At 52.7% G+C, this 24,944-nt stretch overlaps 7 protein-coding genes across 7 annotated transcripts; 3 read left to right on the plus strand and 4 right to left on the minus strand.

Annotated features, from left to right (window-relative positions):
* The first annotated feature begins 562 nt into the window (after window positions 1-562).
* NCU06946 (hypothetical protein) lies at window positions 563-4,828 on the plus strand. The gene is made up of 3 exons (XM_953123.3): window positions 563-669; window positions 754-2,145; window positions 2,219-4,828. Exons 2-3 carry the CDS (start codon window positions 1,524-1,526, stop codon window positions 4,777-4,779), a joined length of 3,183 nt encoding a protein of 1,060 aa, XP_958216.2. The 5' UTR covers window positions 563-669; window positions 754-1,523; the 3' UTR covers window positions 4,780-4,828.
* Window positions 4,829-5,255: 427 nt separating this feature from the next.
* Window positions 5,256-9,858, plus strand: NCU12040 (hypothetical protein; the record flags this gene model as incomplete). The annotated part of the gene is made up of 4 exons (XM_011397030.1): window positions 5,256-5,472; window positions 5,539-6,355; window positions 6,468-7,410; window positions 7,567-9,858. The coding sequence occupies 4 exons, from the start codon at window positions 5,256-5,258 to the stop codon at window positions 8,218-8,220; spliced, it is 2,631 nt and encodes an 876-aa protein (XP_011395332.1). The 3' UTR covers window positions 8,221-9,858.
* NCU10703 (hypothetical protein) lies at window positions 8,258-9,306 on the minus strand (the record flags this gene model as incomplete). Its single annotated transcript, XM_001728114.2, has 2 exons — window positions 8,258-8,323; window positions 8,470-9,306. 2 exons carry the CDS (start codon window positions 9,304-9,306, stop codon window positions 8,258-8,260), a joined length of 903 nt encoding a protein of 300 aa, XP_001728166.2.
* A 433-nt stretch (window positions 9,859-10,291) lies between the features above and the next one.
* NCU06948 (efhand domain-containing protein) lies at window positions 10,292-12,337 on the plus strand. The gene is made up of 3 exons (XM_953125.3): window positions 10,292-10,565; window positions 10,691-11,111; window positions 11,329-12,337. Exons 1-3 carry the CDS (start codon window positions 10,563-10,565, stop codon window positions 11,355-11,357), a joined length of 453 nt encoding a protein of 150 aa, XP_958218.3. The 5' UTR covers window positions 10,292-10,562; the 3' UTR covers window positions 11,358-12,337.
* Window positions 12,231-14,210, minus strand: NCU06949 (subtilisin-like proteinase Mp1). Its single transcript, XM_953126.3, has 3 exons — window positions 13,729-14,210; window positions 13,226-13,621; window positions 12,231-13,129 (listed from the first exon to the last, which is right to left on the minus strand). Exons 1-3 carry the CDS (start codon window positions 14,032-14,034, stop codon window positions 12,566-12,568), a joined length of 1,266 nt encoding a protein of 421 aa, XP_958219.1. The 5' UTR covers window positions 14,035-14,210; the 3' UTR covers window positions 12,231-12,565.
* A 1,554-nt stretch (window positions 14,211-15,764) lies between these two features.
* Window positions 15,765-18,829, minus strand: NCU06950 (hypothetical protein). The gene has a single exon (XM_953127.2). The coding sequence runs from the start codon at window positions 18,732-18,734 to the stop codon at window positions 15,846-15,848; it is 2,889 nt and encodes a 962-aa protein (XP_958220.1). The 5' UTR covers window positions 18,735-18,829; the 3' UTR covers window positions 15,765-15,845.
* Window positions 18,830-19,475: 646 nt separating this feature from the next.
* NCU06951 (hypothetical protein) lies at window positions 19,476-21,415 on the minus strand (the record flags this gene model as incomplete). Its single annotated transcript, XM_953128.2, has 2 exons — window positions 20,075-21,415; window positions 19,476-20,005 (listed from the first exon to the last, which is right to left on the minus strand). The coding sequence occupies exons 1-2, from the start codon at window positions 20,952-20,954 to the stop codon at window positions 19,476-19,478; spliced, it is 1,410 nt and encodes a 469-aa protein (XP_958221.2). The 5' UTR covers window positions 20,955-21,415.
* Window positions 21,416-24,944: the final 3,529 nt, after the last annotated feature.

Here is a 24,944-nt window from a genome sequence, read left to right on the forward strand (position 1 = left end):
TGCCCAGCCGTTTTAAACCCTTGCTGCATTTTCCTGCCGCATCTGCCTGCCGCACCTACCCCTACCGGGCTGGGCACACAATCAGCCCGCTTTGGCTGGCAAGTGGAATGTTGCACCCAAGCGCTGTAGAGGTATCTTCAATATTCCAACGTCCCGCCGAAACATTCTTCTTCCTTTGTGTGCCATGAATTCCTCCTGGCCTTGTCCATTCTGGCTCTCTGCTTACGCCTGACAGAGTAATTCGAACATTGACATCTTCCCACGTCTCAATGCCAATCAGGACCATCATGTCCTCGTTATTCAAGTCCCGGTGTTGCGGCCCTCCCACATGCCGTCGTTGGGATTCCAGCTCTTGATCGGTCTGAGCTGTCCACACACGACGAGAGCAATCGATACCCCCCCCCCCCCCCCGCTGTTACCATAAGAATGACCCCATCTAAACTGCCTTGCGAATTCCGGACAGCGGACTTGCGGTGGTTCATGGTGCCCGTTGTGAATAAATAATATTCTTTGCCAGGTTCGCCAACACGTTCGGTCGATTTCCTTTTTTTTTTTTTATTTTCCTGCCACGAGATTTATCCGTTGTGCCATCTTTTGACAGGACAGAGACACCATCAATTCCTGCGTGCTCGACGAGCCTTCCTCCTCGTCCCACAACCGTCCATTACAGTCAGTCTGTTGCTTATTGTCAAGACATGAGCATATCCAATACCAAGTGGCCATACCCAACTAACCAACCCATGTCCTACACAGTACAGTCGTGGATCGAGTCGCTTCTGCCTTCGCCCGGTGCCGATCATTATAGATAAGCCACCGACGAGATTAGACTTGGACGTCGGATTCCAAGCAGGTTTATGAGCCTAGAGATCAGCTATTGCTACGGCTGCCAAGCGGTAGGAATCATAGTCCGAAGGAGGCGCTGACTACCCAGCCCTATAAGGATGGCTTGTATTTCGGTGCCTGGCCACCGCATGCCTGTGGGACCTGAAACCCCCCACTCCCCTCCATCCCCCTAGCAGTTCGCCTGTCCACCATTGGCTTGAACCCGGTGATGGCTGCATTCTACGGCACAAAACACTCAGTCCTCTGATATGGCTTACCACCAATGACACGTCCTTCAGTCAGAGATCTCGCCACAAAGAAAGACTCGGGCTCTGTTTTTCCTCCCCGATTTATTTCTGGATTTCAGAATAGCCGTGAGGCGGTGGGAACAAAATGTGGAGCTGAGCCTCAGGTCATCACTCTAATGATGGATATAGAGGCGTTGTTGTCCTTAGTGCTGACGGGGGAAATCCTTCGGCACCAAGATCCCGAAGATGGAGATACAATAGCATTCAGTTACGAATGAAAGCCTGCGTGCTTGTCATTGGTACCTTACGTCGTGGTACACCAATCCACTGCGTAAAGTACAAAACTCGTCATGATCTTGTGCGAAGGACCTCTGGTTTACAGCCAAAGCACCCTTTCCCTCCTCGACGGAAGCCCAGACGAAAGGCTCTCGTGACAGGGTGCTAGAGCCAGCAATGGCTCACGATATACCCCAAGAAACACCACAAGACGTGGTTGACGACGTGACGACACCCAACGAAATCGATCTCTCCTCCATGCTCGACTCTAGCATTCACCGCGGAGTATTTCAAGACCCTTTCGTCCCAGTGGACAATGCCGATGGTCCACGCTTTCTCGACACAGAGGCCTGTCTTTGCCAACTTCGAACAGAACCTGTAAAGGGCGACACAGTATGGTGGCAGTGTGTGGGAAACCAGTTCAACATAACAGACACGGGAGGAAAGTGGTTCCAGGCTAGGAATGTGGATGCTCTCGAGCTCGTAGCCAACAACACTCTCGGCCCCATCTACGATGCATCGTATCCTCCAGACTCGTCACAAGGGTTCGAATGGGATGACAGCCAGCAACAACTTACGATAACGGGAAAGAGGACACCGGGTCTAAATGTGTGGGATACCGCCTGCACAGCGGAGAACAACACCCTCTTTTCGACCACACTCTATCGCGCGGCCGCCGAGATTCGGGCCAATCAGACACCGGTCGATGCGGCACCGTGTTGGAGACCCGGGGCGGTTCCCATTCAGATACAGGACTATGAAAACTGGCAAGAGCATGGGTGTAAAGATGGGTTTCTTTGTACGTTGATCCTGATACCTTCCCTCACCTCTCCCTTGTCGACTACTGGCAAACCTTAACACGCTGCTCACAGGTTCAAACAACACCGTCAACTCGTTGCCACAGTACTGTACTCCCATCACCGAATGCCAGCTTGCCAGACTAGGGGGCATCGACTGCAAACTGAATGGCGTCAATATTGGCATGGGTCCTTTTGAGCCCGTCATCTGCCAGGCTGGATGGTACTGCCCTCGAGAAGAGAAGGGAATGGTCACCCTCAAGTGTCCATCTGGCCATTACTGCCAGGCAGGCGCACCTACACCTACGCCATGTGCAGTTGGGAGCAGGTGCCCAGAGGGCTCGTCCTTTGAACGTTACCTTCTTCCCATTGTCCTTCTCCTCGTCATAGACGTGTTGCTCATCCTTGGGATGATCCATCTCGGTATCCGGAAGAGACGCCGCAATTCCTCCGCCAGCGCCATCCGCCAAAATCACTTCGCAGCTGTCATTGGTGGTTACAAGCAGGTTGCGAAGAAACGCCATGAGGAAGTCGACCACGAGCCAGCGCTGCGGAGCCAAGTCGAGCGTCAAGACACCTTTAGGGGTCTCGGCGATCAGCTCCACGAGCAAGCGCCTCCTCTCAGTCACAGAAAGACCGTCCGCCACAACCCTGACCCCGAAGTCTCGCCTACTATCAGAGCCTTTGTCGTCTCAATGCGCAAAGCCACCTCTGCTTCAGAGTTTGGTCTGTCGTTTGGCTACGACCAACTGACCTTTGCACTCAAAAACAGCAAGAGGCCAATCCTCCAGAATGTCACTGGATCTATCAACAGCGGAAGCCTAACGGCAGTAATGGGCGGTTCAGGTGCTGGCAAGTCAACCTTCATCAACGTTCTCATGGGCAAGGCGCAGTATACCAAAGGCAGCGTCACGGTCAACGGCATCCCGGGAAAGCTCAAGCAGTATAAGAAGCTGATTGGGTACGTGCCTCAAGACGACATTGTCTTACCTGAGTTGACCGTCTACGAGAACATCATGCACTCGGCCAAGATTCGGTTACCGCGCACCTGGAAAGATTCCGATGTCGAAACTCACGTTAATGTTGTTATCGACTGTCTGGAACTCTCCCACGTACGTGACAGCTTAGTCGGCAGCGTTGGAAAGCCTGTCATCAGTGGCGGTCAGCGCAAGCGTGTGAGTATTGGCATGGAGTTGGCGGCTGCTCCCATGGCCATCTTCCTGGACGAGCCGACCTCTGGTCTCGATGCTACTTCAGCGAGCTCTATCATGAGCACACTCAAGGCTCTTGGAAAACTCGGTATAACCGTTATCGTCATCATCCATCAGCCGCGAGTGGAGATCTTTGAGATGTTGGACGATATGATCCTCCTCGGAAATGGACAGCTAATATACGAAGGACCTCAGAGTCAAGCGAAGACCTTCTTCGAACAGATGGGTTTTGTGTTCCCTCCTGGTGCCAACTGCAGCGACGTTATCACAGATATCATCACAGGAAATGGTCGGCGGTACAAGGAGGAGGGAGATATATCCAAAGATGCTCTCATTGCCCAATGGGCCCAAGGCTCCAGAGTGAGCCTCCTGACCAATGAAAGCGTGGATACGTTCTGGCAATCTAGTCACTCCCGAAACCCATCTGACATGACCCTGGCCGGCAGCGAGAGCAGCGACGCCGACACATCCCGCCACAATCGATCTTCTCTAATGTCCATCAGCAAGCTCAAAGCAGGCGCACGTATCTCAATGCTGTCCATCTCCAACCCTCAGCTATCCCGCATCCTGAAGCATCGCGGCGCCCCTCGTTGGCGACAAACTTTGCTATGCCTATCGCGCTCTATTCTCCAGCAGTACCGCACCCGCTCCAATTTGTGGTTCGAAATAGGCCTCTCTACTCTTGCAGGCGTCTTGCTCGGACTCGCTCAAAAGCCAAAAAATGGCGCCTTCTTTCGAGGCCAGTACAACAAGCCATACGAAATCCTGTCTCTTTCAGCAGACTATGTTGCGGCCCCGCAGATGGCGATGCTCATCACCCTAGCCATTGGTCTTTCCAGTGCCGCGCCAGGCGTTAAGCTTTTCTCCGAGGATATGCTCGTGTACCGCCGCGAGGCGGAGGCTGGGCACTCTCGAGTGGCATACTTCCTTGCAAAAACGATCAGTGTGCTTCCAAGGATGGCATTGGCTTGCTTGCACTTCTCTGCTCCGTTGTTTCTGATTAGCATGCCTGTAATTCCGTTCTGGACGGCATTCTTAGCCAACTTGTTATATGTGTATTGCATCTACGGATTGGCTAGCTGTATGAGTATGGTGGTGAGACGGGAGGATGCGCCGCTGTTGGCGACGATGGTCAGCTTGATTGTCGGCATCTTAAGTGGTGCGGCGCCGAGCTTGAGAGAAGCTAAAAGGTGGCATCTTGACTGGTTGTGGAGGGCTGGGCCGGGCGTGTGGTTAGGTGAGCTGTATTTTGGGCAGTTGGTCAGGCCGTTTGACTATTTGTATGATGTCCAAATCGCTTCCCAAGTAACGGGATATGAGCTGGATCGGTTGTGGGTTAATATGTTGATCATGGTTGGCATTGGGACGGCGTATAGGTTGTTGGCCTTTGTAGGGCTGGTTCGAGGTGGAAAGTTGAGGGTATAATGCATTTTGACTAGAAGGGATTCATGATCATCAACTTGTTATCGAGGGGTCGTTGAGCCGTACAGTCTGTTTTGGGTCATTTTCTCCCGCCGTGATTCGGAGAGTGACGCTTGATGGTGACTTCCTACAGACTTGGTGGTTGTGGAAAGGAACGGCGTACCACCACAGTGTATGTGGTAGCGCGAGAGTAAGAATTTTGACGGTCTTGTCTGCAGGCCAGCTGCATACTAACTGCGAAAATAGGTAGCCTTATCGATGGCCAGCGAGCCAGAGTCGTGCTGGATATGGTTGCATTGGCCCCAATGCTAGGCATCCCAACAGCAACAATTGGGTATGTAACAATGGATACATACTTTTACTGCAACACTGATGCCTTAGCTACCCCTCCTCCCCCTCTAGACATCAACAAAATTTTTTCATGAGAACTCTCTTAATGCTCATATCGATGAGCTCGTTAGGCCAGACGCACACTGGAAATGTCGACGGAACACGCCGCGGAGCTCGTCAATGCTCTCAAAGACATCAAGGAGACCCTAGCTGCACAAACCGAGCACTTGAAGACAAACTCGTTGCTGCTCCAGGCGCTCCTAGAACTGAATCAAAAGGAAGTGGAAAAGAGGACGGACGCTGAGCAGCGTGTAAACAATGAAGCAACAAAACCTCCGGACGTTAAAGTTGTGGCCGATCAGGATAGTCAGTACCTCTAGGTTCTTACTCCTACATAATGATCAAGTTCCGGTCTAACACTGGCGTTGCCAGGTGGTCAACGGGAACAGCCCCGGAACATGTCACGAGCTCTCTACGCCGACGCGCCACCTAATTTCACATTAACGTGGGAACTAACTGGAAAGGATAGAGAGACTCACCATGACAGTGAGTGGTATAACGTTGATGACCACAAGGACAAAGAGTGGTATCACATTGATGACCACAAGTTGACAACACCGCGACCTCTGCCACGCCCTCCAGAGGAAATGCACCGGAGTGGGAATCTCTATGTTCCCTATTCTCATAGCAGGACACGACGATCAAGCGACAGCCGTGGACTGGAACTCGACGCAGAAACGACGGGGCTCGGCAGTCATGCTGCTACTATAGTAGAGGCACTGAACAACCTGTATTCCGTACCCGCAGACGCGAGACTTCCCCTTTGCTTCGAGCCGCTGTCGCTCCGGCGCTTGAAAGTAACTGGAGAGCTGGATGAATACCTTCTCGAGGCCACTCAGTTCCTGAAAGACTTACGCCAAGCCTCTGGCACTTTCATAATTTGGGACTATGATACTCTCGGCAACCACTTTTGCTATTACCCGTCTGACCTAAGCTGGATTAACAGAGATCAACGGATGGATCGGTTTCCTAATATTCAGTGGCACAGTTTCTCAACCAGGCACCAGGGCGATGAAAGGTATCTCAAATTGATACCCGTGGAGATATACCGTGAGCATTTCATGTTACGGGTAAGCCGTGAGCATTGGCAAGCCACTGATTGGGCTGCATGTTCTCAAAAATACCTTCGCGTGAGAGCGCATCTTTCGAGCCAGGGTTATTTGGGATTTGATGAGCCTCAAACAATCAGGTACGTCCTTGCCACCAATGACAACCACAATTCCGAAGAAAAGCAGGACCGGGGGAATAAGATCAAGACCACAACAAGTCTACTACATACTAACTTGACTCCATTTCTTCAGGCCCTGGTATCGTATAATCGACGTCAATGGACTCGAGTGCATTGATGGGGCTGACGTGGCTCGCACATTCGTTCAGTTCCTCACTTCCAGACTCAGCCCTGCATTAGAGTATGATTTCCCAGATTCAGGGTTGACATCGGTTGGCCATCTACTGATAGCTGTCTCACAACATTTGAAGGCGGATCCTCTTTGGGGTGCTGCAATCACGACGAAAGGGCAATGGGAGACGTTTCACATCTCGTGGTATCGCGCGTCTCCCGAACCGTACAAATCATCTTGGGGATATGGCCCTCTGTATTTGGAGGAAGGGTCCTTTCTCAGCCGCCAATCGTTCAGTGTCACGATGTACTGCTCCAATTACGATGCGCCTAGCACTGAGGACTGCGGCCCATATTGGACCATGCTCGTTCTGCCCCCGCCTCATTTCTATACTCTGCCCGGGGAAAAGGGGGAACCCTTCTGGAATTCGTCGGTCTGCCTACGGACTGGGGTCTTGGATTTCATAGACCGTGCTTTGAAACAAGCAGCCACAGACTGGGCGGGACTCGATCCTTATTTCGACCAGCTTGACGCGAAGCGTGAGCTCATATTCGACCCGGGAAAACACGACAGCCTTCTCTTTGACGATAGGCACTTTACTCGTTCAAGGCTCTACTTCTGGGCCATCAATAGCCTTGGAAGATTTATCCAGGATATCGACTTTACGATTGAGCGATGGGAGATTTTTTGGAGAGAGAATGAAGACAACTTTCGCAGAATCGAGAAACATCTAGTGACTGTGAACGAGCAGGCCAAAGCCAAGGGCTGTAAAAACGAACGAGGCGTTGTTGACAAGAGTGTTGATCAACTTTGGGCTTCCATTCTTTCACGGATCCAAAGTCTAAAGAACACTCGCCAAGGCTTCGAATCCAGGAGGCAGAAGATCATCGAGTACAGAGATGGAGTAAGTGAATAACTTCCCTAAGTCAGTGACAGTGCTCGCACATTGAACAATACTATCTCCTCGCAACCATCACATGTCTGACCTCTGGATATGCCCGTCATCAAGTTCCATTCATAAACCTTTATCCAACGCGGCATTCACTGACCTGAGACTTAGCTCTTCAACGCAAGCAGTGTCATTGAGACCCGGGAAGCGACGAGACTGAGCCAAAATGTCAAGTTATTGACATTTGTCAGCATCTTCTACCTGCCGCTGGGCTTTTGCATGTCTATGTGGAGTATCAACGAGAACTATAACGCAAACAATCTCGTCGCTGTCACCATATGCGTCGGATTAGCAACCTACGTGGTGGTTGCGAACCTCGAAACAACAGTCTATTCCATTCGATGCGGTCTGTCACTGTTAGTTGAGGCACCTAGGCAGCGTTTAGTCAGGAAGATGATGGAAGAGAGGGGCACTCGATGGAGCTTCCTGGGCCGGGAATTGTCGAGGGCTCAACCGAGCAGGGAGGACGCGAAGCCAAGTGAATGGCTTGTCGTTGGGTACTGGCTCGTGACCATATACCGCAGCTTCAAGAACGTCCGAAGTATGGAAAAACCTCTTTCCGAGCTAGACGCAGAACAGAACAACGCTGCCATAAAGACCCCAACATCCAGAAACCCAGTCAACCTCTTAAAGAGACTCCGGCCTCGTCCAGACAAGGACGTTGAGAAAGGTAACCCGCCGACAGAGAATGTCACCACTTCCCTTGCAGGGCAGGACACAACATCGGCTTCCGAACCAGAAGAAGCCCCTCGCCTATATATGTAAAACATCACTCCTTGCAATACAAAAAACAAATGCAACGTCAAACGGGCATATGCACCGCTGTCACCACAATATCCTGACCGATGCTCCCATCCGCTTCTCGCTCCTGCATGCACCATGATGTGCCAACCCGTCTCGGCCTGTATCCCCGACCCATATGAACTCCCCGCAAGCCCCGTACGTACAAGTCCAGAACCACTTCTTCATCATCGTTTTTTCGTCAAGGGAATATAAAGCACCATCCCAGCTAACGTCGACGTAATCCAGCTTCATGGCTTCACCACAGCAGCACCTGGGCCTGTCATCGGCTTCTTCCTCACTGAGACTCCCAGGAGGACTTGAGATCCCCCATTTCTTCCCTCTTTCAAGGGTGGTAACGGGTGAACCTTCTCCACTTGCTTTCGGTTCTTTGCTGCCAGTGCCATGCATCCCATCAGCATGACTACCACCGCGGGCAACGCCAGCATTGCTGGGAACAGAACCAACACCATCACCACGATCACCCTTACGGGGATTAACACCCTCATCCTTCGCAGCGATCGCAACCACATCGAAGGATTCACCACCAGCCCACCCAACCCACGCCAACCCATACGGACACCGCTTACAAGCAAAGTATTTCCGCCCTGCGTTCCCCTTTGGATTCAGTGGACCCACGGTACAGAGCGTCGAGGGTTGATGACAGTTGTTGCAGGGCGGACCTTGATTTGTTTGCGCTTCCTGGGAAGCTGGCTTCGAGGATGATGATGGTGATGATGATACCTCGGATTCCAAGTTTGACTTTGGTGGTGATGTTTGCGATGGCTCCAATGTCGCGGGTGTAGGTAGGCCGGAGAGGCTGGCGGAGCATGACGTCGACTCGGTGTAGGAGTCGGAACATGACGAGGTGCGGGTTGGAAATTGGCTGGATGAATCCGCTTGGACGTGGGAGCTCCGCGACATGGATAAAGACATGGCGGCGAGATCGAAGCGGACGTCGTCCTGGTGGTGTTGCTGCTTGCGTGGGTGGTTTACAGGCATGGGTGACGCTGGCGTCGTTCCTGGCTTCTTATGACATGAGATAAGTTTCGTTGACGTTTGTGATGCCATGGTTGCGGCCGTTTGCAAGGAACCGTTGTTAGATTGGGGAAGGCAAGACTCGGATCATTATCGACGTAGCGACGAGAGCTGGGATCAAGGGGCTGGCCTCATGGTGGTTATCTTGTTCATCTTTGGGTTGGAAAAATATCCGGATCACCACCGACTTTAGTACAAGCAATAAAAGTGCAACAAGATATATGTCTTGGTGACCCGCTGCAAGAGGCCCACGACTCGTCCAATTATATCATTGTCCATGCCTTGATCCGTCCAAGGTCAAATTGGAACCAATCACAGAATGCGCCCGTGTGAATCGAAAGGAACAGAATACAACATGACTGTCGCAACCTTCAAAAACCAGCACTGGGCAAGGTAAAGCAGGAAAAGAGAGAACAGGGCAAGCAAGTAGTAAGGCTTCTTGGTCGGTACTGGGGTCGGTACTCGGGAGTGTCATGTTGAAGACGGGACTGATGATTCCAACGGTTGTCGTCAAAAGTGGAGTCTGTCTTACACCATGTGAGAGAGAGTGAGACCATCCCGTCTGCTAGCAATGGAGACATTTGGTTGTTGAAGCAATGGGCGGTTGGGTCCGACTTGGCTAGGTATCTAGCGGGTTAGGGCTCAGTGCGACCGAGACAGCACAGAAACCCCAGCATTGTCGATGGTGATGTCAGGCGGATTATAAGGGAACTTTGACTTGTGAAATGCAAGACTCGAGGCGGCGATTGTCATCTTCGAAATCAGGTCTCGCAAGAAGTTGGTCGATCATGAGTGGACGGGAGGGGGGAAAGCGGCTATGCAACCCGAGACTTGCGGCAGGCACAGGCAGCTACGGGGGCGGGCAGGGCAGTTGGGGGCGCATGTCTAGCACAGGACTTGATTGCCGGCCGCGGCAGGATGGGTACCCCGCCATTTCAGCCCATACTTGTATGTCGGGTACATGGTACTGTAGTACCAGCTCGCTGGAGCCTGAATCTGGTTTCAGCTTGGGCCCTGATCAGCATCCACATCCCACCACCTCCATCACTTTCACCGGTGATCTCTCAAACTTGATTCCTCCTCCTTCATCGCAATTTCAATTCGTGCTTGTGCGCTTCTCATTCATTATAAGGTCACTGCTTCCTATATTGCTTGATATTTCACTACCTAGAATTACAGCATCGCGAACACTGGACACCGACCAGCCATATACTTACCCCACTAAACACACATTCACACACAGCAGCAGCAGCAGCAGCAGCAAGCAGCAGCAGCAAGCAACCGCAAATATGGTGAGTGCAGTTCACGACGACACAACGAAGGAATTACCAAGCAACACCGCAACAAACCCAACCCAACCTGCGCAACAACGAACCATCATGATATTCCAACACCCTACTAATCAACCCACCCACAGACGCCCAAATACCCCACACTCACCCCCGAGCACATTGCTCAGTTCCGCGAAGTGTTCGACATCTTCGACAAGGACCACACGGGCGACATCACCGCCGAAGAGCTGGGCGTCGTCATGCGCGAGCTGGGGCTGAACCCCTCCAAGGCCGAGCTCGAGGACCTGGTCAACGAGGCCGACACCAACAAGGACGGCGTCATCAACTTTGAGGAGTTTCTCAATCTCATGTCGCAGTCCGTCAAAGAAACCGATTCCGAAAAGGAGCTGCTGGAGGCCTTCAAGGTGTTTGACAAGGACAACTCGGGCACCATTTCGACCGAGGAGCTTAGGGCCGTCCTCAAAAGTCTGGGCGAGGACATGACGGATGCGGATGTGGATGAGATGATCAAGTTGGCGGATAAGAATGGGGACGGGCAGATTGATTGTGAGTCTTGTTTTTTTCTTTTCTACGAGGTTGACCCTGTTGTTCGTATGGGTTTGGGCGCTGCGAAGGAGGGCCAAGTGCGTTTGGCCCGTTGGACCGTTGAAGCACAAGGAGGAGGAGGAGGAGGAGGAGGAGGAGGAGGAGGAGGAGGAGAAGCCCGCAGGCACGGGCGACTGGAGCCATTGATGCGCAGATGTGCTAACTTGATCACATGCAGATGCCGAGTTTGCTCAGATCATGAAATAAGCGAGCTGAGGCCGTGAAAGCGATACACACCACGGGGCAGATTTCACTTCAGTCACCTCAAGGGTGACAAACTACATGCCAAATCAGCGAACGATATCGGACTCGCAGGAACGGGCGCACACACGCTGCGGAAAGGGCAGATAGCCTGGCAGCTCAGGAGCGGCAGGCAAGGCTGCGGGATGCGAGCTGCAGAAGCTGAGGCAGCGCGGCTATTTTACCAACGAGCGGAGATATGTACGTATTCACACGCAGGAACTCTTGCTACTACTGTTCGGGAAATGAGCAGGCGGGCGTAATATACAGGACACACATGGTATGGGCTAAGGTCTGGTTTGGGATAAGTTATGAAGGCCGGAGGCTTTCATTCAGACATACAACAATTATAGTTTCATGCCTTGATTGCGTTTCATCATCAAGTTATGAGCCCGTCACTGTTTGATTTGCCTTGGTCGCGTACAGTGAGTGGCATGCGTTGCGAAGAAGGGTAAGTTGCATATGCCTTGTCAGATGTTGACAAGCAGGTACCAAGCATATAAGCCGGTCTGACAAATTACAGCGTTTGTGACTAACAGCCATGGTTGTAGATAGGAGAGTTGTGGCCAGTCGCCAAAGCCCATGGAGCCAGTTTTCGAGGTGTCTTCGAGTCATTGAATGAGATGCTACCTACTCATCGATAACGGACGAGTTTCACCATGAGAGGTGACACGATAATTCAGTACGTGAAAACGATATACATACAGTCCAGTACTGGTTTGTTTGTTAGTTCGAGACCTCGTGTCAACTTTCCTATGCATTTTTATACCTAAATAATAAACAAGTTAACCTTGAATACGCCATCGCTAACCTTCAAAGTACTGTATTAAATCCAGCTAATGCCTTTCAATCTGTCCGTGTAGGCTTTGGGACTCTTCGAAATATATTTTCTCTAGTGCACACAATATATATATTGTACAACTAGGAGTGCCTAGTGTACCAAGCTACAACAATCAACCAGCATCGGACTGTATCCCCAATTCTTATTGAGAAAAAGGATGTAACCTCATCAAAACTGGATAATATAGAACAGAGGCCTCTTTCAAGACAAATTCAAGCCCCAAACGCCGATGCTATGCAACGCAAAACTACCGTACTTCCCACAGCCATCATCACCTCCAATCGCATCCTCATCGCTCTCTCGTGGAGTCTCCTCATTTACTACACCTTCCCTCTTACCCCTGGACCCCATTATAAGCCACCAAATTCGGACTCATCTCACCCGCATCCCACACCTTATCCGGAACCCCCAACGCCCTCAACCCACTGTGCGCATCCGAGCTATTCCCATACTTCTCCGGATCCAGACTCTTCAAATACAGCGCCAAGCCCGCAACATGGGGACTCGCCATGCTGGTCCCGCTCATGGTCATGGTCCGATTATTATCCCCGTCCTTCTTGCCGATATACGTCGACACGATATTTACTCCGGGAGCGAAAATGTCCACAATGGCACCATAGTTGGAGAAATACGCACGCGTGTTCTTGTTGTCGATGGCGCCCACGCTAAAGGCACGGGCCGAAGAAGCAGGGGAGACCAGCGCGGCGGGCTGGTTCTCGTTGCCGGCTGCTACGACGGTGAGGATGCCTTGGTCGTAGGCGGCGTCGACGATGGCGTTGAAGGCTTCGGACCGGTCGCACCCCAGCGACATGTTGATGACGGAGTTGCGTTGGCGCTTTTTGGCGATAATGTCTTTGACGGCCCATTCGAAGCCGTCCATTACGATGGTGTTGGCGGACTATGGGTGATTGATGGCTTGTGTTAGTTGTCTGTCTTTGGGGTGGACAGATTAAGAGAAAAAAAAAAAAAAAAAAAGAGAGAGGAAAAGACCTACACCTCCGCCGTGAAACACCTTGACGCAGATAACTGTCGCATTCTTGGCCACTCCATAAGTCTTTGAAATCAGAGTACCTGTCACGTGCGTGCCGTGGCCATCCATGTCTATGAAGGGCGAGTCGGGGTAGGCGTTGTAGCCGAGCTGCACGCGGCCCTCGAACTCGACGTGGTCTTTCCAGCATCCCGTGTCGACGACGTAGGCGTAGGTGCCAGTGCCGGCGGTGGAGTTGTACACATAGTCGGACGAGGTCTTGCCCTTGTGGGAGAGGTAGCCCAGACCCCAGGGCGCTTGCTTTTGGGTGATGATGGTGGTGTTGTCAGAGTTGGAGTCGTCGTTGTCTTTTTTGTTGCTCTTGTAAAGGCGCCAGCTTTTGTCGGGTTCGATAGAATGGACCTGTTGTGGTGGTTTGAGTGTTAGGGTTGGTTGGGTGAGACTGAGTAATGTAGTGTAGAGAGGTATTCAGGGGTTTGTTTGATGCGCGCGCTCTCAGTGAGACATACATTCCTCTCATCCCGCTGAATGATCTTCAAAGTCTCCTCATCGAATTCGCCCGCATACGCCTTGAACTTGCTTCCTACACTCCACGCCTTGTGCACACCGGCCGTGTCTCGGCGCGACAGACTCCTGGCGTGCACATCCTTTGCCCAGCTGAGGTGACCTTCGAGATCGGCATGTGGTTTGAGCAGCACAATGTACTTTTCGGGAATCGGCTTCGTCTCGACTTCGATGATGGGAGCGGCCCATGTGATTGATGCGGGGAGGATAATCGACGCCGCGAAGAGGGCGACGTTTTTGAGCCCGACCATTTTTCTTCTTCTTGGTGTTGTTGATACCTAAGAGGAATGAGAAAGACTTGAGACGGGAAAAACAACACCCCCAAGTCAGAGTGAACCGTTCACCGTCACTCTCTCTCTCCTGGCTTTCATGAAAAAAAAAAAGGCGGGACACAGCGAGCTTTTAACAGGATCCACGCCCCTGCCACCACCAACTTATGTACGCCAAGTCGCCAACCACGCCGCCGTCCAGGCGACCAGCCAGCATCAGCCCTACCCTACCAGCCTACCTCCTATGGAGTCTAGCGTCCACTATCCCCACTGTAGCGAAGCCAGGAATAGCATTCGCTACCCATGATTCCCCGTAGGTAGCGAAGTGCTGGGATGTTGCATACGATGTGTGGATGTGAACCACAGCGTTCCGATAAATCCAACCGGGAATCCCTCAATCACACAGCCCGAAAAGTGCGGAAACAAACCCCCCCGAAAACCGCCATTTTCAAAGGTAAAACGGACGGCCAATTGGCAACCTATGGGCAGGCAATTCTTCCCCCTGCCGCAGGCTATGTACCATAAAGACTTGAAAGCAAACAGGGGGCCAAAGGCAGGCACGGCAGCCTGGCACCAGCACCTCTCCGCGCGCCTTGGTTCTTGGTTTTATGGAACGGGCTTGGGAGCTTGGCTTTCACCTGGTTATTGTTTTGGGATTGATTGTCGTTGGGACAAGACAAATGCAGCGAGCGAGGCGGCGGCGGCGGCGCTTGTTGGGAGGAGGCTGGGTAGGTAAAGGTAGGTAGGTACCGGCAATCATTGTTGGAGCCGAAAGTAAAAAGTCATTTCGCAACTTTTTTAGTCTGCCCGTATTGTGAGAACCACCATCACTTATCGAGAGTGAGTTAACAAAAAAAAAAAAAGATTGACCATCACTTATTCCGGATATCTATCTGGGAAATGAATGAAGCCATCGTATTTCTTCCGTCTCGGCGGATAAATCGGGTGTCCTTCTCTTGTGACGGCAGAGAGAGAGGCTCCCAAAGTGGGCGGTGTCGTGAACCCCGGATCCCCGTGGTGATGGGCACTGCCCGCCCCTGCATGGACTTGCCCGTCTTTGTGGGCTCCATCGGTCCTGGTCCGCCCGGTGAGCTTTCGTTGGACGCTGGGCGTTGCTGGGCACGGGAATAGTGTCTCGGCGTTCTGCAGCCATCTGCCGTGACATGCGAAGACGACGAAAGCCAAGGATGATATCAGGAACTGAGAATTAAAAAACACACGAAAAGTCAAAATGCCGACATTCTATTGGATTCCCCCAAAACTTCCCAAAACTTCCCAAAACTTGTTGACAGCGTTGATAAAGACAAGACGGACGAAAGTGGTTGAAGAATAGGAATGGTTGACGAATAGGAATGGTTGAAGAATAGGAATGGTGAGATTAGGGGATGGGGCAGATCTCGACAGCAAACAAACAACCTAAGTTTGGGGAGAATAATCGATGTGAAAAGTAGGTGTGATTGATCTTCCTGGGGCAGTTACAGATAGAGAAACTGTTACACAGACGTGGTTGTCGAAATTGTTGTGTTGGTGTTGCATGCCGCTTGCCGCCAACGGCCCGACGAAAAGGCGATAATGATAGGAATACAAACGAATGGCCGGCCAACTTCCACTTCCCACACTGCGAGCTTCCGAGATTCCAACGGCAAAACATAAAAAAAGATAAAAAAAAAGACTCAAAGTCAAATAAAAACATCGATAAGCATGGAACCGACTGCTCTCAAAATGCGCATATTGGATATCAACTAACTTCATCAATCTACAACACCATGCCCCTACCCCTACCCCTACCATTACTACAAAACCAACTCCAACAGCGCCTCCCATCCACTCTGCGGCTCCCTGTGAATCTTGAGCACATCCTGCCCCTTGACCTCCACAAACAGCACATCGCCCTTGAACCGAATCAGCACACCACCCTTGCCATCTCCCCTGGCCGTGATCCGGTAATATGGTCCTTCGGCATGCATCTTCTTGCGCTCCGGGATAAACTGCAAGTCGTTCTCCTGGCACCAATCCTCCAGCGCATGTCTGAACGTGATTTCCTCGGGCTGTTTCTTCTCTGCCTCCGCTGGCGGCGGTCGGGCTTCCCGTTCGCGGTGCTTCTCACGATTACGATGTTCGCGCTCGTGCCGGGACGACGATGAGTACTTGGATGAAGGCAAAGCGGGACCTCGTTCCGGAGCCTTGAGCTCCGTCTTTGCGCGATCACCCAGATCCAGAGCGCGCTCAATCATCTTCATGCCCTTTTCGAACTCGGCCGTGATGGACGGGAGTGACTTGATTTCCTCCGGGAACACTTGATCCTGCCACCACTCGAACCACTGACCAATCTGCTCGTAGTTCGCCGTATCGAGGAGAAGCCACTGATACAGCGCGTCATGCCACATGGGGAACACCTCGACCACAATCACCTCTCCGACCATGGACGGACGGATAACGTCAAGCCATTTGAACAAGCCCTCGAGCATGTCCATGTACGGCTCCTGGTCGCGCGGGTCGACGCGGAAGTTCTTGCGCATGTACCGCGCCATGCTGGGGAGGAGGTGGTTCATCACGAGCGGACCCCATTGGTCGGAACCCCGGCGAGGGCGGAGAACTTCCTTCCATTGTTTAAGGCCCGGGATCACGCCGCGGCTGAATTCCCAGACGTCAATGAGCTGGCGGAATTTGCGCTTGACGTCCGCCACGAGACCGGTCGAGCTCTTGGGGTCAAGGTGGGTCGAAGGTAGGTAGGGGAGCCATGGAAAGATCCACACGTGCGGGAGATTGGATGTGCTGCTCTTCTTTTTGGGGTGCCACTTCTGGACGGCTTCTTCGAGTTTGCGGACAATGTCTTGGAGAAGCTGGGACCGGATAAACGAGGGGATTAGCCCATCCCAGGCTTCAAAGACAGCGATGAGTTGGTCGGGCTCCCGCACGTCCCATGTCCTCACCGCACTTGCCACAGAGGGGAGCCAGAGCTGGTACATCATGGTCTCATAGGGGGTTGCTGTGGCCCGACGGTGGGTATGCTTGGTCTTCTGGTCGAGGCCGAGTAGTTTCCGAATGGACATCAGACCATCAACAAAGCCTGGCTTGGGGTCCTCGAGGGGTTTCCAGATCTGTAGGTATTCCCTGAGGGCAGGATAGACGGCGGCAACGGCGAGTAATGCGACCTCGTCCTTGATCTGTGGCAGCATGGCATCAGAAAAGGAGTCGGAGGCGCTCACTAGACCAGAAATTGTGCGTCGCAGCTTGTAGTCAAGGTCCGCCCTCTTGTCAAATTCGCCGCTCTCGACGGGGATAGAGAGCACTTCGCAAAGACCCGTGATGGCCCTGTTCGCTTGTAGGCTTGCCGTGAGCTCGTCCAACTCCTGCTGCTCTTGCTTAAGCTGCAATTCGGCGTATGCCTTGCGTTCCTGAAGGTTCTGCCATTCTTCGAGAATCGCCATAAAATCATTCTGAGCCCGTCTAACGAGCTTTCGGGATTCGGCCGCCTCCGTCGACTCGGCAGGGGTGGTGGTTCCGGTAGGGGTCATCAGGCCTGAAGACGTCGTGAGCATCTTCTTGCCAGGTCCGGTCATATCCAGGATGGGAGTAAAGGCATCGGGAATGTTCAGCCCCGGGGCGACCTTCTTGACCTCATCCAAAGTCATATACTTGGGCTTCTTGGGTCGCGGCGTGCTGCCAGCGCTGGCCGTACCACTTCCCAGTCCGCCAGCCAAAGCCTTCTTTCTGCGAGCGGCCTTTTTCTTTTTCTCCTCCTCTTCCGAGTCTACCAGCTCCTCTCCACGCAGACGTGCCTGCCGCTTCTCTTCTTCCCGTTCTGCTTGCGTCTTTTCCTTGACAGCGCCCAGACCGGCACCCTGGGGCCGGAGGTTCGCCTCGATAATGACGTTGCGTCCCTGGCCTTCTTTACCGAGACCCTTGCCCTCCTGGTAGCCCATCTTGGCCATCATGCGGGCAGCAAAGGACATCTTGTTGGTTTTTGTCTTTCCATCTTTTGCCCGAGCAAAGGCGCTGGGCAGGGCGACGCGGGGCGTGGAAGCTTCATCGTCGTCTTTTGCGAGGAGCGTTGGTGCTTGGGCCGAGGTCGGGGTGAATCCTGGACCGAGAGGGTTCGACATGTTGATTGTTGACTTGACAAAGGATTGTCGTGGCGGACTCTTCTCTTGCTGTTTCTGTGTCGGAGGTACCCATCCCAGTCCTTGCCCTGTTGCTGCAGCGGCGGCAGGTTTGAAGCCCAGACCAACGCCTCGCGACTCTTCCTCTTCTTGTTCGTCATCCTCGTCGTCCTCAGCATGGGCAGCCTTCATCGATGGCCTCGAGTCGTACTCGTCATCCTCGTCCTCTTCGTCGTCAATATCATCTTCATCCTCGTCCTCGTCCGAGTTGGCTGGCTTGTTGTTGGCTGACGAGACAAAGCTGACGCCCTTTGTGCGGAGGTTCTTGCGCTTCCATCGAGGACCCTCGTCTTCGCTTTCGGAACCAAAGACACCAAGGGCCGCGGCTTCCTTTGCGTCGCGACCAGTTCTGCGTCTCTTGCGCGGGTTGAAGTCGGCGAAATCGTCATCGTGGGGATCGCGCGATGGCACCTGGAAATCATCGTTATCGTCCGCGTCCGAATCCGAGGACGAGTAATCGGCGGCAGTGGCCTTGTTGAGTTTGGAGGCGTCGAAGTTGAACCCGCCAAGGCCAGCCATGATGGCGATTTCGGGTCGAGTGTGGTCGTGGAAAAAAAGACAAAAAGAGAAGCGGGAGGTGGTGATGACGGCGGGATGTTGATGTTTGGAAATTGTTTGGAGGTTGCTCGCTACAAGCTACCTAAGTACCGATGTTGACTTCTGTAGCACTGAGCAACAGGCGTCGTACAGTGACCGGGGTGTGTCCCAATTGATGGGTCCAGCGGGTGCAAGTGGCGTTAGAACTTTTGGCTCGTACGTACCTTCTTTGACTTATCGGGGCTTTTCCCCCGCAAAGCCATTAACCGCTTCTTAGTGCATTTCTACTTGCAAAGTGTGGTGAGATTACAGCTGGAGGGCTGATTGCATTAAAACGTGTGTCATTCTCAACTTCGATTTGGCTGCAGTTGGTCACAAGTCACGCCTATGTATGAGACAGAGTAAGTTAACGAGACAATGTCATCGATGTAGTGCTTGGTATTAAACGTTCAATATCAAAATCCTATGTGCAAAATGATACTGCCTGGTCACCCAAGGTCGGATGTCTGGCATGTCTGGGTATCTCTCATTACGTCCCAAACCGGACTCGGCTTTTCACCACCCCGCTTTTCATGCTTCCAACGAGGTTCCTGCCTGTCGGTTGTGCCCCTCCAACGCGATTTCCATCAAATCTCGATTCTCATCGACTCTTCCGCCGACACGACATCTTTTCCATTCAACTTGTCCTCTCCGCGCCGTTTCCATGTACAGAAGGACGCCTCTTCAAGGTCTGATTGATGGGAGTGAATTTCTTTTTTGAACTCTTGAATCATCCCCGGCATCTGAATCATCAGAGTTTGTCGGTCCCTCCTCGTCGCCCGATGAACCCGACGTGATGCCTTCAGTATGATTCGACGCAGTCGACCAATTGCTGCCCCCGCTTTCGCCCGACGAAGAAAAAGCCTCCGATGGAATCATGTGCCGCTGGATGATGCTCTCCCATGTCTCTTCCTCCGTGGCAGGTGGTAGCACTGCTGCGCCGTAGTCGTGCTCCTCCAACCCCGCGATCCCATTCGGCAGAGAAAGATGGACGTCTGGGATGCTCGGTTCGTGCCCGCCGCTTGGGCTTGGCCTGTACACCATGGGCGACTTGACTCTGGCAATCTTGCCGCTTTCCCAGCCCAGTGATTCTGTTTGAGGACCTGTAGCTGTTGAAGAAAAAGGCACCCCGCGAGGCTGGCGTACTTTGGCCCAATGCTCGACAACGCTCTTTACCTGGTCGGTGAAGCTGATGAAGCCCGTTCCAAATGTATCTGTCGTCAGGCTGATGTCAATTGGTATACTGACTGTCTGGTAGTAGCCACTGGTCGTCAATAGCCTACTTGCGAAAAGCTCTGGGAATTCTTCCTCGGCAATGTCGATGGCGTCGGTCCACCGTACTTGCTCCCCCAAGATGAAGCTCTGATCCCCAAGAATCTTGGGACTCAGAGCCTTGACATGAACCCGGGCCACGTCTTCGACATGCACCGACAACCCCGCGTATACCCCCTGGCTGTGTCCTAGGAGCAAGGCTGCCAACATGGAGTTTGTGCCCCGCATCGCCTGCTTCTCCGTAGTCGCTGCCGTGTTGGCCCCCAGCACGAAGCCGGGATGTATGTAGACGGCGTCAAAAGGTGGCCGCTCGTTCTTCATGTACTCCTCCGCCACTTGGAGTGCTCGACATTTAGAGGCTGCGTAGGCGGCAAACTCGGATTGGTATGGTCCTTGGTCGACGGGTATCCGGTCTTCGGGAAGCACTGGCCGTGTTCTCTGTTCTTTGCCCTCCATTTGTGATATTGGAACAATTGCCGCAATGGAACTGGTAAAGACAACACGTCTCACGGTTCCGCTTTGCTCAGCGGCATCAAGGATATTGAGTGTTCCAGCAGCAGCAGGCTTGATGAACGTCTCGCGGGCGTCATCAGTGGTGATCCAATGAGCAGACTTGCTTGGTAGGGGAGACGCTGTGTGGATGATGTAGGCGGCATCTTCCGCAGCTGCCACGAATGCCCCAGGTGTCGTGATGTCTGGCACAACGATAAAGGAAAGTCTCGAGCCGGGGTTCAAACGGCGTACTGCGGGTCGAGCTCGGATTGTGTGTTCGTCCTCTGCCTTTCGGACAGCGCACCGGACATGATATCCTTCACCGAGTAGGAAACGAAGAATGGCCCAGCCAAGGTGGCCGGTGGCGCCAGTCAACAATACTGTGTCTCCGAGTGCCATTTTCTGCAGTCTTTGGTGTCTGGTGTTTTTCCTTTTCTCGTGTAATGGCTAATGACAATGTGTATATTCAGTCGATGGCGAGCCGAGCTTAAAACGTCAAGAAAGTTGGATCATCAGAGGAGGTCGACGTAGAGAACTCAGGAAAGGGTGGGCAACAGCCTAAAGTATTAACATGCGCCGCGTGAAGCCCTCCATGAGTGGCATCGGAGAGCGCTTCCCCCTTTCGGCTCCCAATCGCACCCCATTGTCTGCGCCAGCATCAAGGTATACGTACCTCAGCCACGGAGGGCCTCGCCTCTCATCTGTTTCAGCTGCTTCTGCTGACCACAAGCCTCCAACAAGGGGCAATCACAGTTACGGCCCAATGCCAAAGCTCCCTTCCCACAGACCGCAGTTTCCGGAGATTTGGTCCAGAGTATCTCTGGTCACGGTTTCGACGTCACCATTTCAGCACATTTTTTGCTATACCACGTACCTCCGTTGTCCGAGCGGTATTAACCGAGACCGCACATTGCACTGATACCGGGCACTCGAACAAGGACGTTACCTCCGACATAGCCGTCCCGCATACCCTTTCGGGCACTGAGCGGCCGACTTACCGACGCCGGCAACACAAGCAATGTCAAAGACGTCGTCAGCATCTTCCTGCAACTGCCCAAACGTCTCATGCTCGCATCTTGGCGTTCCGTGTGACCCCGACTGTTTGTGGCGGCTTGGGCGTCGGCCGAGAGACGATGCTCCAAGGAGGTCATTTTCTCTCCCAATCTGACCAGAACGGTCTCAATTACCCCAGATCAATCGCGGCAGTTCGAATCGACCCCTTCTTAGCTCTGCATGCATGTCTGCGGTGCGCAGATGGTACCGTCATATGCGAGATTCCCAGCTCGCCAGTCGGAGTTCGCTGAACAGTCGAGACCGACTACAAACGACAGAAGCGATGGTGACACAGCAGGGGCAAACATGAAAGCTGCTGATTTGGTAAACAATCACGAAGCGTTGCTTGATTGACGCATCTCGGATATAACAGTAATTCCTGCGACTGACAGGTCAAAACAAGTTGCATCTGCCGGCCGCCGACTCTGACGCGTCCAATGCAAACCGGCGCCTTCGACTCCTTCGACTCCTTCGAAGGGCACGAGAAGCACACAATGGCTACCTACTCCACGACCCGGCAGCACGCGGCGGCGTCGTAATGCACATTTGGTCTTTGTTCATCCCTTGCATAACCCCCGCGTGGGATCTACAAATATGTAGCCGATGTCCGTGGTCTCCGACAAACTCGCAACAATGGAATGCGGGCAGTGGGCGGGCAAAGCGGGTTTGCCCACGCTCTCCACGCTGGCCAACAGTTTAAACGGCGAACGGCGATCTGCACATATGTCTCTACCCGCCGCGTCTGGGCAACATCTCCGCGTCACACACGCACTTGCAACAATAATCTTTTCGGTCCCGTGAGCCGTGAGACATGATTCGCAGAAGTAGCCGACCGACAGACAACGACCTCACCTCTTTCGGTATTTTGACTGACCGTGAAAGCTCGATCTGGACCTTTTGTTTCGCCTACTGAAGTTGTCTCGGTATCTTTCAATGCTGGTGTCACCCATTTTGTTGGATGTTTTGGCAGCAAGCCACAGCTACACACAAGCTAGGCTGAGAGTAGCCGCGGCCTGGCCATGGCGTGTCGAGGCAACGCCACCGGTCGCACCAAAATAGGAGATTCAAGATCTGGGCTACGCCACGGGGGGATTTTGCAACAAAGGGCAACAAAGAACACCCTGACACGCATTATTCACATGGCGAGATCTGAGTGGCGAAGACACACGTTAGCGATTTCGAGGAACAGGGTCCGGTATGCGGAGAAGACACGGATCGGGGTTTACTCCGGGCCAGGAACGAGCGAACGACAACAGTACCCTGTTATGCCACGCTTGAACCCAGAAATAACGAGGCCGGGGTCTTGCAACTCGGGTCTGGCATCGTGCTTGGATATCCTGGAATAATATTCCATTTTCAGCCTCAACCGGGCGAGACCACAAGCTGCACCGCAGTCCCCCACTTGTGTACAACATGTTTATAAGTAGATATCGCTACCTGATACGATTCCGGACTGGCATACTGCCTCCGGCTCGCCTGTGCCCCCGAATCCCCCACGCGGATAGCGACCGGGAAGATCACCGGTTCCACAACGGGCGTCGAGGCTATAATCATTGTCAGTATATGGTATGGAGTATCAGTCCGGCCAAGGGATAGATGAGCCTATTCTTTGTCCGGTTCCTGGTTCCAGCTGTAACCAGCCAGTTACCAACGGCATTTCCCTCTTCAACTCTACGGTCGCAACTTAAATCTTCACCTATGGTCACAAGCCCATGTCGGACGGCAGACATAGCTGCCGAACCACACCGCGCGAAGATATGGCACAGTAGCCCTTGTGACCGGCCCCGTTCATTTGTAGGAGTCATTCTTCTCACCCACTGAGGGGTGAGTGTGCAGGTACGTCATCGCCCCATTGTCGGCCATTTTCTCCTACGGTGAGACGTCACTAGCGGAATCTGTTCTGGGAAGCGCCGTTCGTGAAAACACGAGGGCCGTTCGTCCGGTGGAAATATCTGTGCAGTGCAGTTCGGACGAGGAGTTCCTAGTTGGACCTCCATCCCCTGCTCTTGCTTTCGCTGGGGCTCCCGGGGTGTAGATTCGCAGTCGTTTTTGCCTTGACCCCAAATTCTCTCCAAAATGTCAGACCGGAGTCCTCTTTCCACCTCGATGTTCACCCGGCACTCCGAACCTTAGCCGGCGGTTACAATTTCTCTTGTCCGGAATCATCGTGATCCGCCAGACATCACACCATATGCCGGGCTCCGTGATCACACTTGGCCCTAACCCCGAAATCGGCCTTTCCAGCTTACCCCTGAATGATGAAAATAAACGCCAAGCCAAGCGTTCAGATCTCTTACTTTCCTACAAGTGCCCAAGCATCTTGACTTCCATCCTTTAAAGCTCTTTCCTGGGTTCCTTTGCCAGGACAAGCTTGACCCGTTCAAGGAGCGATCACTTTCAGATGCCCAAAGTTGAGTGGTGTTGACTTAGGCAAGGAGTCACGTCCATCAATCAGTCACGCAGTTACTTCCTCTCAAATCACGCAAAACGTGGTGAGGCAAGCTCAGTTTGCGTTTGACGATTCCAGCGTGACGTTCACAAGTTTATCGCTGATGATGCAAACACAATTTCCCTACTATAAAGTCCGACTATCCCATTGGTTTTCTACGACCACATATCGTACTGACCAAGCTACACCGATATCAACCATCCAAAGTCTACAACTCCTCATCTGAAGTAACCTGTTACCATGACGGCTTCCTGTTCACAAAACACTTCCGTCCTGCCATTGTTCAAATTACGATGGGCCGTGGTAACATATTTCACCTTTCGGAAGTTTCCGGGTGAATTTGATGTGTTGAGATTTGAAGCACGGGCTTGGTGCTGACATTGATATCTGATGTGTATCTATCAGATGGATGATCGGTCCATTCCAATTCGAGTTATGAGCTTAGATTCTACGAGCACAACGCATGTTTGTTGTTATGCACTATGTCACCGTACCAAAATATCAAGCCAAATGTCTCCAGAACCAATTCAAATTTTGGGTCCCTTCAACTCTTTCTCTCCCAGTTTTTTGCCTGCGCATATTGATGAAACTCTTTTCATCCGCCGCTCATACCAAACTAAATCAGTGATCACTGAGAACCTCGCAACTCAAAAATGGGCATAACAACCAATACCCAAGCCATCAAAATGGGCAAGTCCCTCACTTTCCAAGGCTCCATGTAGAGTTCCTTACGGCCACTGACACTTTACCCTCTTGTACTCCTACCCAGTCAACGAGTTCGCCAACTCTCCCGTCCCCATCAACGCCCAAAGACGCATGAACATGGCCAGGGCTATCGTTGAGCTGGCCATCGACTCACTGAAGGCGCATCGCAACCTCGACTGGCT

The sequence above is a fragment of the Neurospora crassa genome, linkage group VII, assembly GCF_000182925.2.
Source record: "Neurospora crassa OR74A linkage group VII, whole genome shotgun sequence".
NCBI classification, from domain to species: Eukaryota; Fungi; Ascomycota; class Sordariomycetes; order Sordariales; family Sordariaceae; genus Neurospora; species Neurospora crassa.